Source organism: Zalophus californianus, chromosome 2 (genome assembly GCF_009762305.2).
Source record: "Zalophus californianus isolate mZalCal1 chromosome 2, mZalCal1.pri.v2, whole genome shotgun sequence".
Lineage (NCBI taxonomy): Eukaryota > Metazoa > Chordata > Mammalia > Carnivora > Otariidae > Zalophus > Zalophus californianus.
In genome coordinates this window covers 49605470-49626465 of record NC_045596.1, presented here as the reverse complement: position 1 = coordinate 49626465, position 20996 = coordinate 49605470, and the positions used below count along the sequence as shown (strand labels likewise).

At 33.2% G+C, this 20996-nt stretch overlaps 1 protein-coding gene across 10 annotated transcripts in view; it reads right to left on the bottom strand.

The window, feature by feature from the left end:
• The window catches only part of ADGRL3 (adhesion G protein-coupled receptor L3), a 1229798-nt gene that overhangs the window by 461022 nt on the left and 747780 nt on the right, over positions 1 to 20996 (bottom strand). For 7 of the 10 annotated variants that reach the window (XM_035726124.1, XM_035726125.1, XM_035726123.1 and 4 more), the window contains 4 exons: positions 17706 to 17732; positions 14973 to 15141; positions 8330 to 8455; positions 1342 to 1438 (listed from right to left, as the gene is read on the bottom strand). In XM_035726124.1, the coding sequence (XP_035582017.1) occupies positions 1342 to 1438; positions 8330 to 8455; positions 14973 to 15141; positions 17706 to 17732 (419 nt within the window). The remainder of the gene's footprint in view (positions 1 to 1341; positions 1439 to 8329; positions 8456 to 14972; positions 15142 to 17705; positions 17733 to 20996) is intronic. The other 3 variants (XM_027598554.2, XM_027598547.2, XM_027598552.2) reach the window with 1 other exon arrangement.

The window sequence follows — 20996 nt, the reverse complement described above, 5'->3', positions numbered from 1 at the left end:
TTCTTTATATTTGGAGGAATATTTGCATTCACTGTTCCTCCTTAGGCAAAAGTGATACAGAAAATTTAATATCATTACTAGGTTATGGTTATTATACAACTGTTCCAAATAACATATGAAAGTCAATTAAGATTATGTGTAACATGGATCCCTATATCAAATTCAGCTTGGATACTATCTGTCCTAATTTCTTTTATGAAAATAAGATGCAAATTACTTGAGTAAAAGTAATTAAGAGCACCAGCATCTGAATTTTTCTGAATCATAAGCTGTGATTGTTAAATTGTTTGTTTCTAAGTAGCGTTTAATATAACAAAAAGCTGACAGAAACAGGTTTAAGTGAACTAAAATTCTAGTTTGGGGATAGGAAAAAAAAAACAATGTTGATCATAAAAAATAACTACTGAATATATACATCAAAAATATCTTTCTTAGGACAGTGTGATTGGAATAAGCTCATGCAAACACCATCTTTCCAGATAAAACTATATTCTAAATATTCCCCAGCAATGTCTGTAGTGTACCCTAACTCTACACAAATATAGCATCTACTCATTTTTCCTGCAATCAACTTAATTCTAATCTCCCCACTCCTCCCCCCACCCACATACACTAAAAAAGAGGGAGGGAAGGAGAGGAAGGGAAGGAGAAAGAGAGACAGAAGAATAAAAAAAAACAAAAAACCACGAACCAAACAGTAGATTAAGGAAACTTCATTTTAAAAATCGAAATGATGGCGCCTGGGTGGCTCAGTTGGTTAAAAATCGAAATGATGCCCTAGGAACATGATAACCAGAAGCACATAAACACACAAAAATCATTATATAAATATTCTTTTTCCTCCTAGATCTTTAAATATGCTGGATAAGTTTGTAGATGCTAAAATTCGTTGTGATTTTTACACCAAATATACAGGATGCCTCAAGTATGTATTAGACAGTATACTTTTACTTCCACAAAGACATGAAATTGCTCTATGCCTGGGACAATGTGCAACTCTATGATGCTTAGCAGACTATATAGCCACATAATTGCCCATTTTCACTGCTTCCAATGAGGCCTGACAGCTCACCAGTTTATTACAGTGGCAGATGACTAGAAAAAGAAAGTTCTTGTTTTCTAACTTCTTTTCAGAAAAGATTTTCTGAAAACCCAGGATTGGAAAAAAAAAAAGAGGCTTATGAATAATGGAACACACTGCTACAGTCAACCAGGTTTTATAACCTTGCAATATTCCTATCACATGGAACAAGGTCCAGAAGTTGCAAAAAAGGCAATGCATTTAAGAACTTCTTAAAGTAATCACAAAAGTAATAAATATGAAAAATCATTTCTAATTACCTCTGTTGAGTGACGCTGAACTGTTTATATCTCCAGTAATGAAGGAAGACTCTGACTGCTTTCGGACCGTGTCATTCCACATTCTACGAATTCGGCTCTGGATGGGGGAAAGGGAAAAAAGGAAATGAACTCACCAGGCAGTGAATTTTAACACAAATCATTCTTTTTCTTTCTGTCATAGTTATATGAGACCTTTGTTTCTGGCATCTGGCAAATATATAACTTCTACGTGCTTGCAGTACAGTAGCACAAGAACATCAGAAACTAAATTAATGATAATAATTGGTTCTCATTAAGTGTATTCCTAAATGCTTATACCAAAAATAATTGTAACTATGAAAAAGCAATAAACGTAATGCACTATACCAATTTAAACATGTTGAAGATATATTGACGTGTACTCTAGATGGTTAGAATTTAATAATTTTAGTTTCTAAAGTGAAACAAATTATTTTCATTGTAACTTTTATGGGAATGGGGTATTTAAATATGTATTAAATTGTCAGTTTTATTAACAAAAGATTTACTTTAAGAATTCAGAAACTTGCAAGAAAGAAAAAGTTTGGTAAGAAAAGAATACAGTATTATTAAAATGCTACTAAACTTAACATCCTCCATATATTTTGTAAGACTAGTGTAATTTTACAGGTTATATATGATTTCAACTTTTCTTTCTTTTGAAGGAGATAAAGGAAGCCAATTCACCCTTATTCATTTCTTCACAGTAGGTAGTTTTATCGAGAACCAAAAAGTCTTACATCATTGTTTATATTCTCAAATTCAGTTCTAAGTGTCAGATAATTGAAGAAAGCGGTGTAATATTTTTTCATTTGGGAAGGAGAAGATTTTTTTCTGGTTTATTGTTCTGTTATTTTATTGAGTTAAGGATCAAAAAAGTATTAACAATCCTGTGAGGAGAAACAACATATTTTCAGCTTTTTTAAGGATGAAATAATTTTAAGAACTATTACTACTAGTAATGGTAGCGGCAAAACCAAGCTCATAAATGGATTATGCTCCAAATATATTTGAACTCCTTGAAAAATAGAAGTATTTAATCTTAAAACACTAGACAATTTGTTTTATAAATCTTGCGACATGTTTATTCTTCAGAAATATTGCTTATATATATTTTTTTAGGTCAGCAAGTACACACACAGACCCATACAGAACAAAACTAATCAAAGAATTGGAGGGACGCCTGGCTGGCTTAGTGGGGAGAACATGTGACTTTTGATCTCAGGGTCATGAGTTCAACCCCACATTGGGTGTGGAGCCTACTTAAAATACACAAATAAAATAAAAGAGATTAAAACATTTTTTAAATAAAAAAAATAAGAAATTATAAATCCTGAGCATTTGAGAAATGTTTCTATCAAAAAATACTTCAAAACTTCAAACTGAAATACTGGAAACAATTCTCTCACATTTGTTTTATTAATTAATTCATCAATTAATTAAAATATTAATTACCCTCTACTGCATGCCAGAAGCTACTCTAGGAGATACAAAGGGAAAAGGCAAACAAAAAATATCTTTGTCTTCATGGAGCTACTAGATTAGTTAAGTTTTAGACACAACCAATTATCACAAAAATAAAAGCCAAAGTAAACAATGTGCCCACAAATCTCCATAGAATCATTAATTATTATAGCTAAAAACTACAAACCCAAATGACTGTCAGTGGTAAAATGGATATATAGAACAATATACAGCAATAACAATAAAAAAGCAACATAGCCTCCTGCAGCAACATAGATGCCTGAGGAAAGAAAGAAAATAGAAGACAGTAGGTACTGGGTGATTTCATGTGAATAAGTATCAAACACATGCAAAACAAAATGTACTGCTAAAAGTTAAGATGGTGGTTACATTAGAGGTGAATGATGGAGAAACGTTCAAAGGGTTTCTAAGGTACTCCCGACACTCTAATATTTGACCCAGGGAGGGGTAATGAATCACTGTGCATACACCTATATTTTGTGTACTTTTGTTAATGTTTATTAGACTACATAATTAAAAAAAAATGTTTAAGTGCACATAATGAGGGGATATGTCCTTGGCTAGGAAGTCTGTGAGACCCCATTGAAGAAGTGACATCTTAACAGATTTGATGGAATTATGATCATTGTTAGGTGACATTTACATGAGCCTCTCCCATTACCTCATTTTCTGTTAGTTTCCCTAACCTGAGCTAGCCACACTGGTTCTCTTGCCATTCCTCAACAAGCCAAGCATGCTTCTGCCTCAGGCTTGGGACAAATGTTTCCTCTGCCTGAAGTGTTCTTCCCCTAGATACACGTATGAATAACTCCATCTCTTTAAATTTTTGCTCAAATATTTTCTCCTTAAAGAAACCTATTCTTCTATTCCACCCACCTAACCCTGCTGTTTTCCTCCCGTAGTCATTATCATCTTATACAACATGACCTATAATTATAATGTATTTATTTCTTAATATTTGTATATAATGTTCAATATTTAATGTCTAATGTCTGCATTAGATTTGAGGTTCTTTTGTCTTTCTTGTTTCTTGTTATTTTTTGTTATTGATGTGTCACACCCTGAAATAATACCTGGTATAAGATAAATATTATATGTACGCCTACATAAAATATGTAAAATATGTATCTTATATGTAAAATCTTTAAGCACTTCAATTAATTCTTTCTATGTTCTAGGCTCTATACTATGTAATTTTTCATTTATTCACTCACTGAAATCTCACAACTCCTTGAGTCAAGTACTCTTATTCATTAGAAAATTGATGTTTAGAAGTTAATTAGCATGTCCAGTGTCACAGACTTAATTAAGTGACCAAACCAACATTTGAATCCACTCAACTGGCTCCTGATCCAGGAGCTTAACAGTTCACTACACTATGTCAAATAATAGATGAATAGAAAAAGGAGGAAAAGATAAAATATTGCAGGCAGAAGAAAAGTATACATTACGTAGCAGAGAGCCAACACTTCAGTGTTCATGGAATGAACCAGGACGATGTGGGGGTGAACAAAGCAAGTCACAGAAGACTACATACAATAATATGCCACTTCAAAAAAAGATTTTTTTTAAAGATTTTATTTATTTGTCAGAGAGAGATAGAGCACAAGCAGGGGGAGTGGGGAGGGAGAAGCAGACTCCCCACTGAGCAGGGAGTCCAATGCGGGGCTCGATCCCAGGACCCCGGGATCATGACCTGAGCCGAAGGCAGATGCTTAACAAATGAACCACGCAGGTGCCCCCCCCAAAAGATTTTAAAAAGTAATACTAAACACCTTTTTGGAGGTGGAGAAACTATTAGAACACATCAGGGAAATGAAGAACAAAAGTTTTCTGATTGCAGGCACAGGAATTGATTAGGGAGAGTTTTCAAGAAGGGAAAATATATGTGGCGCCTGGGTGGCTCAGTTGGTTAAGCGACTGCCTTCGGCTCAGGTCATGATCCTGGAGTCCCGGGATCGAGTCCCGCATCAGGCTCCCTGCTCGGCAGGGAGTCGGCTTCTCCCTCTGACCCTCTTCGCTCTCGTGTTCTCTATCTCTCATTCTCTCTCTCTCAAATAAATAAATAAAACCTTTTAAAAAAAAAAAGAAGGGAAAATATATGGAAAAATGTTCAATTCCTGAGTTGGATGTTCACTTCACAAGTGTTCATTTTACTACTATACTTCATAATTTAATAGATGTTACATACATTGTTTTATGTTTCAAATATCATATGATAAATGTAAATTCATCTACAGAGTCAATAAAACAAATAAAAAAATGACAGAACAATTAAAGAAAGGTTGAAGTGAGAAGGACAATACTTTAGTCCACAGTTTTTATAAACACACATAAACACAAACCAATCCTATACATGTCTATGAATATCTACTGTGTGATTATGGTTACTACCAAGCTTTTATAAGTGATTATTAGCACCAGGAAGTAAGTATGGGGGAGCAACATGTGGAGAGGATTTTCACTTTTTAGTCTTGCCAGTCACGCTCCTCCATTATCTACATGGAAGCCACATGATCTTTATTATACGTGGATGATCTCTGGCCACTTCTTTTTCTAAATCATCTTATTGGCTTTCTAAAGTAACCAAAATAAAATCTAAATTTGTATACTTTTATAAATCATTACCGATCCATCTCTAGCCTTCTCCTTTGACTTCATCTCCCATTCACTGTCACCCAATTTAGCCAATGACATTCTTTCCCTTCCAGAGTTTGCAAGTCCTCCCCTACCTTAAAGGCTTTGTATTAGAGTTCTCTCACCTGGAATTCTCTTCCCCTGAATTTCCTTCCTGTCATTCAGAATCTTGGTGTCAATATCATCTTCCAAAATCGTCTTTCTCCAGCACTTACTCCAAGTAGCCACCTGCGCTTTCTGTATCAAATCACTACATTTGGATCTCTACCAGCTTTCATAATTTGATATTTTCCATTGGTTTGTTAATAAATTTTCTGTCTTCCACAACTGGAATGAAAGCTCCAGATCACAGGAGAAGTTGTCTTTTAACCACTGTACCTCCAGAGCTTAGAAGATTGCCATTATATAGAGGATATTCAATATTTCTTAGTAAAAAATAAAACATACAGAGATTGTTATTTTACAAGTTCTCTGATGTGGAAAAAGACATCCGTAGTCCAAAATTTTACCTTAATATCAGTGACTATTTTAGACTATGGAAGGTCATAGTTAATATGAAATACATTGATTATTTTTACCTAAACAGACTGGATTTAAGTACCTGTTACTTTATGTAGGGTTGGATTGTCATAGTTAATCAGAATTACTATTATATTAAGCATAAGAAAACAATGTAAGGTTTTTTTTCGAAGACTAGAATTGTGACATGAGAACCATAAAAGCAAAGAAAAAATATGATACAGCTTTAAAATATATATCTGAAATTATATTCTGTAATAATGACACTATTAAGTGATGGCTGCTCTGATTTGTTGAGTACTTGCAATTTGTTTTCAATGTTTTGAATATATTATCTCAATATTCCTAACATAAGAAATCAGTATCATCACCACCACTTTAGAGCTGAAAAAACTGAAGGTCAGTGTTTTTAGGTGACTTGTTTTGGGTCATGGCTGGTACATGCCAAGGCTAGAATTCAAACCAAGGGCTATCCACACAGCAAGCTTATGATTATTCTCTTAACCTGCATTGCCTTATCTTTTAGCTTACTGGTATTGCTAAACATTACACAACTTTGTTGTAACATAATACATAAAGTTCCAAATAGTACTGTTTCATGAATGGCATTTGTCTAATGACTACGTGATGGTGGTTGCTGAGCTCGGCTATAGGAAAAGCATGTAAGAACTAATGAAGCTGGATGACACACAGGATTTCAGCAATTTCAGTTTAAAAGCTGTGGAGGTAAGGATTATTAGTTTGAAAATAAAGGTGTGGAATCTAAGGGCCTCATGCTAGAAGCATCATCCAGGTGTACCCTACAATTATGTGAGCCTTCAGATTTCTAACTGACCATTTTAGTAGTCCTACACTCAGAAATCTCGGCCCACCTACACTGGTACATCTGTTCCCCCTAATTTGCAACTTTGTAACCTCAGTAAGGTATAGAAATAAGAAATAAAATTCAAACTATTAATAATTGTGTATTATATGTAGGTATAAGTTTCAGGTTTATTATGATAACTTGTGGTTGTTAATTTAAGTATTAATAGTAGGACAGTTTGCCAGTTATACATTCATTTTAAATTTTAGTTGGAAATATTAGATTAAAAGATCAGATGTGGTTTTATTCATAAGATAAAAGAGAACTCCATCAATGTGAGGAAAGTGTTTCATTATGAGAACATTGTTCATTATCTTTCATTTCTAAGAGTCATTCAGGTGCTAGTTAGGGGTGTACAACTGTCCAGTCTGACAGTGAATGTGTTTGAGAGAATCAGATATATGATGTTTGTAAACGATATTTAAAGTCAAAGGATTTAATTTTCTAAGCCTATAAATGGAATTGTTGGGAAATTTAATCTATTGAGTTTACAAGACAATTAAGCATTGAACAAAGAACACCTGAAGTGATCTTTTCTATTTTATACAAAATTACCAAATTTACAAAAAAAATTAAGATGCAGAGTTAAAGGCTTAAGAAAAACCTAAGTTCCTGATTTACACGTTTATCAACTTTAAGTCTTCTTTCGAAATCAATTGACAACACTGAAAAAAAAATGATTGGTTTCCCCACTGGGTCAGGAAATCTTCAAAGTATTAGTCGGCTAGTCTGAACTCAAACTCACTCATGGCCCACATCATCCTGTCTTTTGTTTCCCTGGCTCATTTCAGCATTGTCAAGCTGCTGAAACTTCTACCTAATAATCTCTGGACTCACACCATGGCCGGGGAAAAATGACAGACAGGCTATTGAAAGTTACGAGGAGGTTTACGGCTCCCCAGGTTGACAGCCAACGCCATGGCCACATCGAGTGCCAGACAGCTGGGAGCAGTATGTGCAGCAGTTAAGTCCACGATGCTATGATGGTATCCTTTGCTGCCCTGAGTCGTCTTCAACTTGTCAGCAAATCATATGAGTTAGGACTGTTTTTACTGAACATACCATTTAATAAGTACATGTGTTCAGTATGCGACAGAGAGTTATTACACTGGCTAAGAGATGTAATTTCCTTAAGATTCATATATGTAAAATATTACTTTCTTAGAATTTTTGGGTAAAGTGCCAAATTCCTTTTGTCACCTCCTATATTCATTCAACTAGGGATAATCTGAAACCATTAATTATTATGCAAATAATTATTATACAATTATTATTTCATAATTTTAGTGCAATGTGGTTTTCGAAATGTTTGTCATAATCATTCCTATTTGACACACTAAAACAACAACAACAAATTTGATGGCGTAAACACTTGGGATAGAAAATAGTTCTGATCAAGAAAGGACAGCAACTCGTGACAGAATACAGGTAAGGGATATTTCATTTTAATGAACAAATATTTACCTGTGAGCCTGTGGAGTAGCGTCCAGGAGTTCGAGAACCAGATGTTTTCCCTGAGCCAATGGAACTCTCTGTACTTTTGCCACTACAACAATGCGTTCGCAGGCATTTCCCATACTCTTTTCGTACCTAGCCAATTAAATATAAACTGCTGTTAGCATGTAATTCACTTCGGCTGGGAACTATGGTATAAAATGTATGTGAGTTTCATTTTCAGATAATTAATATAATTATTGCCTTGCCCTACAGATACAAAAAAAAATCTGTTCAGCATAGATTTTACAATATAAAATGATATTCAAGCCACCAAGCTTGAAATTTTGCATAACTGGAACCTTTTAAAATATGCACACGTGCACACACACATGCCCAATCCTGCTATAATGTTTACTACCTCTTAATTCAAAATATAAAGTTAAGACTCTTTAAGACACTATTTTTAGCCTCATAAATTTGATTTGAAGTAGTCTATTGGTGCAACTATTCTCTGAACTGAGGTCTAGTGAGAAAGCCACAGAGAAAAGAGGGGATGGAGAAAGGGAGGGGGGTGGGGAGGGAAAGGAAGAGAAAAGAGAAAAAGAATGTTTAAACACAGAAGAAAGGAATGTACTGGGTTAAATTTCCTTTAAATCTGTATTTCTTTGAAGTTTATTTCTCCTAAAAGAGGTCAAATTTGTAACTTTATAAAATTCAAAATATTTTTAATTTATTCCCGCATAATAGTTCTATTCAATAGTCATAGATTGCTTTTCTTTATTAAATCCTTAATCCTGATTGTAGTATAAAATCATGGGAAAAAAAGGAGATAAACATTTTTTAGTTGATGTTTTCAAGCAGGAAAACAGACTAACAACGTCTGGGAAAACTTTTTTCTTGTTTAAAATTATTATTACTGCCTCTTTAATCAAACAAGACGTACAAAAATAAACAGTTACTGCCCTAAATCATACTTCCACTATCTACAACAACACAAATAATCCCCAACTATGTCTTTCTCAACTAAAAACACATTCTGGGACTTTTTATTGGTTATACATTCCAAATTTATGTTCATTATGAAATAACACTGTATATATAATTATTCTTAGCTCTTTACATATTGAATTCACATGAGTTCATCCTTTCCACAATTTGTGACAATGTAATATCCCAGTGTAATTTTATTTAAATCGAAGTTATAAATACATGCTTTTTTGAGGGACGCTATTTAGAATCAAAAGCAAAAAAATAGGAGTGTGAATGATACATTAATATTAGCATTCAAAACTAAAATATTGTATTTTAATATTAGAAAGTTCATTCCATCAAAGATATAACAGAATCAGAGATAGACTACATTTAGGTTTGTTTGAAGAATTCACATTTATTAAATGCTTATTCTGTGATAGGAACAACAATCTAGAGATGGGTGAATCAAAGCTGGCAGGAAGTAGGGGGACCCAGGAATGCTTCTCAGAGAAGAGGATTTCTAAGAGAGTCTTCAAATGATGGGTTGGAATCTGTCAGGTTAGAGAAAGAAGTTGAAAGAAAGGACAGACAAGAGAGACAAAGGCATCCTACGTATTGCGAACAGGGTGAGCAACCTTTGAGGACTTTCTCTGATCTGGAATACCAGCATTACATTCTTTAATATATTTTAAATTATAGTGATATGTTTTCCAACCAATCTCTTCTATGCTACATTTATGAATAATTAGAAATAATTAGTTTTATTCAGTTTTCAAAAGCCAATTCACATTTTGTTATTTTTTCAAAGAAATAAGTTGATACCCACTTGTGTTTGTGTGTATGTCTAATATATATGCGAGGCTGGGACTATGGAGTGAAGAAGTTTCTAATTTTTATTTGCTATTTACTAGGATTTATGGTATGTCCCTCCCTCAGAAGGACTCTGGGAAATAATTATTACCTAGATTTTACAGATAAGAACACTAAAAAGGTTAAGCAATGAAAATAAACTGAAATACTGAAAAGATTAAGCAATATGCCCTTTGTGAAAAAATCCACATCTTATAGGTGCTCTATGGTCAGAAAACTCCTTCTAAGAGGCCACATTTCTAACATTAACGTGTTAACATTATTATTAAAGTAATCTATTAAATTATCCCTTTCTCTGTATCTGGAAAAATAGGGACAAATGCTTTAATTAGAATTTGAGAAAGCTTAAAATAATCTCTACCCAAAGGTAAGCACTATCAATTACAGTTTAATATTAGTCCTGAATTAACAACAAAGTATCTCCAAGAACCTAAACAATGATCATAACCTACATCCCACTTTGTTTTTCCTAATGTACTCAACAAGTATATTTTCCTCTTAGGAAAGAAAGTATTTTTTTTAACAAAGTGATTTAAACCTAAACAAATATTTTAAGAGGGAGAGATAGAGCAAGAAAGAGAAAAAGAGAACCACTCCCATTCCTGTTACAAAGGCAGCAATATTGTATAAGCCACAGGAATTCATCATGGACTATTTTCATTTTCCAACAAAGGTTAAATGTTCTGAACTGGTAATATAAACAACCAAAAAACCAAGGTATCTAGTGATGCCAAGTTCCATATTTAGGTATATTACTTACTGAATCTTTACTGCCTTTATTTTTCTGTGATTAGTTTTGAAATGCTAAGCGTGTGTTTTAAAAAGAAAAAAAAAAGCAAAATAACATGGCTTGTATCTATGAGATATTTTTCTTTAGATTACAATAAAAGTTATTTGATCGTTCAATCATATGCATATTCTAATCTACTATTTCACACAATACTCCATCTTACCACGACCAGATATGATATCTTAGTATTTTAATATCATTCTAGAATATAGAAGATGGGAAAGAAACTATACCTTATCAATGGAATATTTCTTTTATACTCTCAGATCAGAAATAAAATAATTATGATATCCTCTGAGATTTATAATCAAGTGCATAACAAAAGAAAAAGTGATAACTTTAATGTCACCAGTAGAAATACTGGTATTGGTCATATCATGCAATCCACATTCAGAATAGGACTGATAACTCAAAGTTTGATTTTTGTTAATAAGTTGAATCAATCAACAAATAGCTCTAGAAGGCAAAATATCTCAAAAATGGAATATTTCATATTTCTCTAATCAAAACATATGAGCAACTAAATCAGCATGGGCACATCATTGAAATTCAATCAGATGGCTTAAGAGAAACTCTTTAAGAGAATTAAGATTGTTAAAATGTGCATACTACCCAAATCCATCTATAGATTCAATGCAGTCTCTCAAAATTCCAAAGGTATTTTTCACAGATATGGACAAAACAATCCTAAAATTTGTACAGAACCACACACAAAACACACCCCCCCCAAAGGCCAAAGTAATCCTGAGAAAACACAGCTGGAGGCATCACACTTCTTGCCTGCAAACTATACTACAAAGCTGTAGTAATTAAAACAGTATGGCGTTGGTATAAAAATAGACACATAGACCAAGAGAACAGAATTAGCCCCAAAATAAATGCTTGCATTTATTGTCAACTAATATTTCACAAGGGAGCCAAGAATACTTGATAGGAAAAGGAAAATCTCTCCAATAAATAGTTTTGGAAAAACCAGATAACTACATGCAGAAGAATGAAATCGAACCCTATCTTACACCACTCACAAAATTTAACTCAATATGAATTAAGGACTGAAACATATGACCGGAAGGAAACTCCTAAAAGAAAGTATAAGGGAAAAGTTCCTGGACACTGGTCTTAGCAATGACTTTTTGACATGACATCAAAAACAAAAGCAACAAAAGCAAAAATTAGTACGTGGGATTAAATCAAACTAAAAAGTTTCTGCATAGCAAAATAAATATTCAACACAATGAAAAGGCAATCTACAGAACTGAAGAAAATATTTGCAAATCATATTTCTATAAGGGGTTCACATTCAAAATATATAAAGGACTCATATAACTCATTAGCAAAAAACAAAACAATTCAATTACAAATGGACAGTGGAAATGAATAGATGTTTTTCTTAAGAAAACATACAAATGACCAACATAAAAGATGCTCAACAGCACAGATCAGGGAAATGCAAATCAGAACCACAATGAGATATCACGTCACATCTGTTAGAATGTCTATCATCAAGAGGACAAGAGAAAAAAAAAGAAAGCAAGAGATAACAAGTATTGGTTAGGATGTGGAGAGAAGGAAGCCCCTGTGCACTGTTGATGGGAATGTAAATTGGTACAGTTATTGTGTGAAACAGTATGGAGTTTCCTCATAAAAATTAAAAACAGAACTACCATATAATCTAGCAATTTCACTTATGGTAAATATACTAAAAACTCTAGACTTGCTTTTGGATCCTGAGGTTTAATATCTCTTCCTGTATATCAAAAGCAATTCTTCCTTACACCAGCCATGTGTATTTGTAAGATAAGAAAAATAAAAATAATTATTGGGAAAACCCTAAAAGATATTGGCTAATAGAAATACTCAAAATCAAAATAATTAACACATAAAATACAAAAAAAATATTTTCTGCTCTAAAGAGAATTTCTATGTAACATTAAAATTTTAAATTTTTTTACTCCAAATTTCTAGCTAATGCATAAAGATAATAGGTAAATCTGGTTCATTATATTTGAAGATGTTAAAATTGCTTATGATGGCCCAATATTCCCTTATTTAAATTGACAAATGCTACCTTTTCCCTTAACCTCCAATTTCGCTCCCATCTTTTTACATGTATTTCTTGTGACAATCAGTTATGTCTTTCTTCTATCAAAATCTAGAAGTTTTTTTTTTCCCAAATGCTTAGTCTCCCTGACTTCTCTGAAATGTTTTATAATACTGGTTGCTGTCTACTTCTGGATATTTTCTCCTATCTTTAATTCAGTATATCATCTTGATGCTGATTTTGCTCCTTGGACACTTCATTTTTCCATCTCTATTCCTACTCATCATTCACATGTCCTACTCTTTACATTTCTCAAGTGTGGTAGACAGCTAGCTGTTTATAACACCAAATTCCTCATCTTCCTGAGGTAAAAAAGCTAGACTATGTTTCCTAGACTTCCTTTCAGTTTCGGTGGTACCACTGATAGTGTCCTATCTGATGCAAGGGGAGTAGAAGTGAGGTAAGCCTCTTTCAGACCTTTTACACAAGATCCTCTCTTTCTCAGACTGCCTGCTCGATGTCAATACTCAAGGTGACTGTGGAAATCATATGTTAAGGCTGGTTGAGACTTCATCAGCCTTCCTTCCTTCCTTCCATGAGGTACCAACATCAATTGGGCCATAAGTAAAAAAAATAAATTTTGGGGGTTAAGCAACTGCAATTTTAGGTGTGCACTAAATACTTGGGAAGGTTCATCCATTGTAATATAATCTCTTTTCTAAATTAATTCTAATCCAGTAGATTAGAATATATCCATTCCCTTATAATCTCTTTACTTTTCTGTAACCTACATTTATAGGCCTGAGTCATCATTACTATCCTAGCCTTATTTATGATCATGTCAACACATTTTTGATAACTATCACCACACACAACTGAAACAGAATACGACTGGACTCATCTTGACAAGTGGACACCTCCCTCAAGTTTTGTTTTAGGTCCTATCAGTTTCTCAAACAAAAAAATCACAGACATAGATATCTTTACTCTTTTTTTTTTTTTTCCAAAGAAAAATTTTAGGTGTTGTTTCTTTCTTAGATGAAATTTTCACATTTTGACATTTCGTTTTCAGAGCCACCTCTCAATATCTCATAATTATTTTTATTACCTCCATTTTACACATGAAGAAACTAGGGCATGAGCAGGTTAATTAACTTGCCCAAAGTCACATAAGCTTTTATGTTTTAGAGAAACTAGGATTTAGACTCAGACAGTCTTGGCTCAGGGGTCTATGTGATTGGAACTATAATGATCATATTTTTAATAGAGTTAAAAAGCATAAGATGAGAAAAATCAATCTTGAGATGTCTAAAAAAATGCAATGAAAGTATTTAGTAGCTAAAATTAACTTTGAAAATGAATATTTTAGGTCTTTGTAAATGTGAAAAATTACAAAAAAGACCAGCATGAAAAATTAAATATTGCATCCTAATCATCCAACTCATAGATTTTATAAAAGATGCTTTTAAAGGACAGAGACCATTTACTAAGTACATCATCAGTCACTTAAAAAACATAAATGTTATCATAAAATGATAAACATTCATATTGTCCAGTATATACAAACTGGTTTTTAAAGAAAAACAGAAAAATGTATACTTCCTATGCCATATATACATGCATATATATATATATGTATATGTACATATCCACCCCCCACACAGCTCCATAACATCTTAGAAAAGCTATTTCTAATACACAAATTCCATGTGTCTGCCAATAACAATATTAAAGACTATAAGGTTAAGCCTACAAGAATATAATTTTTGTACATTATCCAAATCAGCAAATATTTTGATTTTTTATTTTGCTGTTAAACACATTCACCAATTATTATGCTTCTGTTTTGTGTCTTTTGTCTTACTATTGTAAAAATAAAATTAATGAAGTAATATGCTTATTTCTCAGAGACCAAAACATCAAGAACGATTTATGTTATGGTTGCTTTGCTCCTGAGATATATGCCATTTATTTTTGAATAGAGAATTTTTGCTTACCTTCTTTTGTAGGACACAATGGAAAATGAATATAAACATTCCCTGTAGAGAATTGAATATGGTGAAGAGATACGCCATGATGACTGTGCTTTCATTAATATACATGAGTCCAAAGGCCCAGGTCAATCCTAATAGGCAGAGAAGAGCTATTGCACCTATAACCCATGACCTGTAGAGAGAAAAGAAAATTAAGGGTTATTAAATGATTGGTTTTTAATTAGCACAGTCATATCATATCAACAATACTGACACTGAAAAAAATGTTACGGTAAGTTTTATTGACAGAAAATGTAAGACAGGTGGTATAAGTACTTTAAGATTTTAATGGCGACTACAAGTTTTCAAACTTGAGGAGATATACATGAATGAGAATGTTATGAACACAGAAATTCATTTAAGCAAAAGCAGATTTGTACTATTAAATTATTCATGTATTTGCAGCACATATGCAAATGATATGGAGATGTAATTATGGTGAATGGAAAGGGGGAAAAAGTCTATAAAGCTATGTTAGTTTCCACTGGCCTCATTGTTATGATAACATTTGTTTGATTGGACTCTCTCCATTAGTGCTTCATCTGATACACTTTTACCCCATTTTTCCAAATTTCCTCTTTTTCCATAAAAATTTTAGTGTTTACTGACAAAAACAGAGCTTGAATTCAAAGGAACCAGTATATGGAATATATGTATGAATTAAAAGTTCTATTTGTCTGATTCTATAGTTATGTAAAACAAGTGTGATACAGTGGATGGGAAAAATTGTTCCACTCTAGATCACAGTCTGTGTTGTTTCGGCCTTTGGATTGCTGTCTTCTAGGTTAAGTTGGACTAGACTGAAAATCAGGCAATTGGCAGCTTTGCTGAAAAGAAGCTTAAAAGCTCAGGGCACCTTCATCACTTTGAAGGGTCTGTAAACCTGAAGGAGAAAATGAAGCTGATAATGGGATGGAGTGTTATGAACAAAGTAGCCTAGAATGGAAGACAATTCTCACTCTCCATTCCCTTAGTTTCCTCCAGCTGCCATCCGCAATAGTAATCAACGGGTGACAAAAGTCCATGTATTTGTGGCTGTGTGTTATGTATTTACTATCAACATAAAATGAATCTTTCCAATAGATGGGAATCCAATAAGTGAAAATGGAATCCTTCTCAACTCCTCTCTAAGTATATAGGAGAACAGGACCAAACCAGTCTAGATCTCTATATACCGATGAACCCACCCTGTCCTTTCCCAGTACGCCTTCCTTGAAAGAGTAAATATTTCTTTTCAGCAGACTATACTCTTCCACTTGCATTGTCTAAGGAAGAAATATTTATGGGGATCGAAACTTTGCAAAATGAAGGGGTTAAAAGAAACCACACATGTATTTACCAAATCTGAAGCTGGGTTGCCTAAAGTTTTCAGAAAGCACTATGTCTTAAGAAAGATATGGTCCCAAAGTAGTCAATTAGTATTAAAGTCTTATTAAAATTCATCATGACTATTTACTATTTTTCTTCTACAACCATCAGCTACTATATTGCATATTTAAATATCGCCTAAATTTAACATGTTCAATTTAAAACATTAACGTTATTGAATAAAGAATCCCTAAAGGAGGCTTGCCATTGTATGTGGCATGTTTGCTTATATGAATCAGAAAACATCTTAGATATTAATATTTTATTCTATAATTAAATTGAAAAATATGGGAACTCTCAAGGTAAAGCTCTCAGCTTCTTACAGGCATTGGAAAAAGGAAAAATGGAAAGAATACCATTAAATCAAGGTAAAATTGCTATTTCAATTTAGAAATAAAATGATAGAATAAAATACTCCAGTCAGCTAGTATCTGCTAGAAAACACGTTATGGGCCCAAGAGTTAATGATATAAAAACTGCAATGAGCCCAATTTCTAAAGAAAAAAAAAAAAAGCAAGAGCATGAAGAAGTAAGTGAAATGTCATTGGAGAAAATGAAAACAAAGGACTCTTCACCAGAAGAACAAACTGAAAGTCTAGAGTAAGGTCACCCATAGGCTGCCCCAATCTTAAGTTTATTGTGGCAGGACACATAATTTTAAAATGTACAAAAGAAAAGAGCCCAAATATCAACATTTGAGTTTATTCTTATTAGATTAGTACAGACTTGTAGCTTTGTTTTAGAAATCTAAAAGATATATTCATAAACAGGTCATTAATCAAGTGACATGTGTCAACACTGAAAGAGGTAATTTTGCATACATAAAATTGAATTTTTGAAGGAGACATTTTTCCCTTTTTGGATATTTAAAATAGAAATTCATTAATATCCATTGCAATTGGATAGCTTCTTACCCCTAAGATCGTTTGGAAGATACATGGCTAAATCACAAAATAATTTTGGATGAGCGATGTCCAAACAAACAACAGAAATGACGACATATGAAGCACAGAGTTACACATCACGATGAAAGGAGAAAGCTATTAAAAGCGAAACAAGTCTGTACCACATGAAGTTGCTATGATTGTGGCACTGATTTCAGATGGTATCCAATTAAAAGAGGTGAAGCAGAATTTGTTTTTGGCAATACACCTGCAGCATATTTATTCTGCATACGAGTTGTATGCCTGATTATTTTCCTGCACAGTTTGCTCTTCTGCCTCAATGTGAATGACAGAAGCTCTAATGATTTTTCAGTACTGATCTGACAGCTGGTTCATGGGACCACACTGATAAATGGAATTTATCAGCCATTCAGGTCATTCTTACTTGATGAAGGGTCTGTTATCCTCATAGCTAAAGAATGCATAGACATAAAGACAAGAACACCAACATTAGCATTTTATGACAAAGATTTCATATGAAAAATATTCTCCTGGTCCCCAGAGGCCTCTGTACCCCACCTCCCTAAAAGGTATCATAACCTTCCCTTTTTATCCAGAAGGTAAATCCTAAAATGACCATGAGAACTTACATAACAAGGAATAAAATCAACTTTACAATACTGCAATATTCCTTATGAGACTAAAAAATTCCATTTTTTCATCATGTGCTCATATTACTTGTGACTTGACAGAGACATTTATTTCTTAGAGATAGCATTTCTCTAGAGAATGAGAAATCTTATGAGCAATCTGGAAAAGGCCTCAGGGCATACTTAAAATGACAGATTTCATGTCACCTAAAGGTATCCTTATTCTGTAATATTAGTAGGTAAGATTACTTAATTATGGACAGTACGTTTCTAAGTAATTTTAACTTGCGGATGATTGACCTGAGTTGAATCTGAACACTATAGCCCTCTGAAAATAATCGATCCTGACTACTTTAAAATTCTTCCTGTTAGTGTACTAAGAAAAAAATCTGAATAATCTTTTGTAGTAATAGAAGCAACCATACAGCACCTGTTCATTATCACTTATATTAACTAATTTATTTTGTGTCATTTTGATAAAATAAGATCGCAGTGCCAAATTAGTGGAGATAAGTTAGGGAACATTTTGGATCATCTTTTCATAAACAGTCTGTTCAGTGAATTGTGATAGAACAGAAAAGAAGGGAAACTGTTCTTTTCTCTTCTCTCTTGCTAGGGGCAATAGTTTTCCAATACTACACATACACAAATAAAGCTCTTAGACCCCAAATGTGATGTATTTTTGAACAGAGAGAACTACTGAAGGGAAACCTCACTCTACAAAATGATGAAAGAGTAAAGAATGGAGGGAGAGCCTGGGATTTAAAGCCAGTTTGCCTGGAATTCACATCCTAGATCAGCCACTTAACTAGATAAAGGCAACAAATTAACCCATGGATGTGTCAGTTTATACAACTATGAAATGGTGATAATTATAAGTATGTAGGTTTCTTGTGATAGTGAAATTATATATTCTATATAAAGTGCTTAGAACAGTGCCTGACACATTTTATGTACAGTAAATATTATATTGTTATTATTAGACTATTTAAAGCTAGAGTAAAGTCACACTGAAAAGACAGAATCTCTCACCCAAAGAATAAACCACCAAATAATAGATATTGAGTAGTTAAATTCATCTGAGGACATTTCAGGAGCAATATTATGCAGCAAAATAAATGTGGTGGAAATAGGCTTGTAAATGGAGCGGGGAATGACTAACTGTGCTAATATGGTGACTACTGGCCCGTGGGTTTATTTAAATGTAAATTCTTTAAAATGAAATAAAGTTTAAAATTCAGTTCCTTAGTCACACTAGTCACATTACAAGCACTCAAAAGCTTCAGTAGCTGCCATATTGGACAGTGCAGTTCTAGAACATTTCTGTGTTCACAGAAAGTTCTACCGGACATCGCTGGACTAGGACATTCAAAGAGGGTTTTAAAGCCAGAAAATGGAATTCCAAGTGATATTTAAATAATGCCATGGATGTGTGAAAGGTAAACGGAGAAGAAGTTCTAAGAATTGATCATATTTAACAGTTGTGAACTGTTCCTAGAAAGAAAACCTTGTACTTATACCACTATCAGTTATAGAACATAATAATATGATATTTATTCCATTATATGCATTCCCATTGCATCAGTATATGCCATCTGTGACTCCAAGTTCATGACTGTAATAACTATTTCTACTGTAATTTGTATATAGTGGGATAGGAGTAAAGAAAGTTTCAAAGGTTAGCATGTAAGAACATGTGCAAACATGCTGTACAAAATTGTACTGAGCTATCTAAATGTTTCAAAAAAGAAAATACAAAACTTGCACTGTAATTGCTGGAGTGAGATGTTTTGCCATTAATGTGAACTATCAAGAAAGGGTACAGTTCAGCAGGTTTCGTGGGCAATTATGGGGAAAGTGCCAGTTGTTCCGCTCAGTAACAAAGACTGTAATCCCAGTTAAACTTACAGTTAGCTACAGCCATGCATTTAAGTAGTGTCCACTGGGATGTGAACAGAAGGGAATTGTGACATTTCTGGGTCTTGCCAATTAAAGGACTGGAATTGGGCTTCCCTTGACCATTTTTGCCTCCCACTTTATTAGGAGAAAATGACAATAGAGCCTCAGATCCAGAAATGGAAGCTGTTTTTTTGATGTGGAGCCAAAGGTATTAGATTTAAACCACGTTTATATAACCAATTTAAGCCACTATATTTTAGAGTATTTCTTTTACAGGGGCTTATGTGCAATAATTAATAAAGCATGTAATTTGTATCTTTTAGCTATAAGAATTACCAGCTCATATTTAATACAGAAATCCATGCTAATGGACAAAGAACCATTCACTAATTTTGTTTCCAGAATATCATAATTTATATACAATAATTCAAAATCTAGAGATCACTGAAAATTACCTATAATATGTCAATGTCTTCCATCCTTTTGTCAGATATTCTGCTGGCTTAGAGGATCTAGTTTTATAAAGTCTCTCCACTAAATTCAAGTTAAATTGATAGTAATGTTGCCACCATATAACTGTGGCAGTTATATGCTATTGATTCACTTAAAAAAATATATATCTACAGAACTAGTCTCAAAGCTGAGTAATTTTCATTCCGATTTACCAATGAAAGTCTATTGAAATAAAATCCCATCCCAGGTTGTATGACTAAAATGATTTCACTGCAGTTATTTTAAGATTTTATAAAAAGATGGACACAAAGTTCTAAGATGCTCTGGCCAGATGTTAAAAGGAAATTTCAGGTCATCTTGTAAGTGGTGACTTTCTGAAAATGAAGTGAAATACCTTGTACATACAATTTTTAAGGAACAAATTTTAAAAAACAGTCTTGTTTCTTTAGCAAATACATTTTCCTTTTGTCAAACATTTTCTTATTATTTTATTCAACTAACATCTAAAACTGAAAGCTTTAAATATCAATGTCATAAAATTATCTTAAAAAGTGATTAGAATCAAGATCAGAAATTTTCGGGGTCTCTGCACTGACTGATAATAACAATGCATGTATTTATATATTCTATAACAATTTCAAAGCATTCAAAAGGGCCATTAAAATCTAGCCCCATGGAAATTTAGCTCAAACTACATCTTCAAGAGGATAGATTTTTTAGCCAAAACATTAACC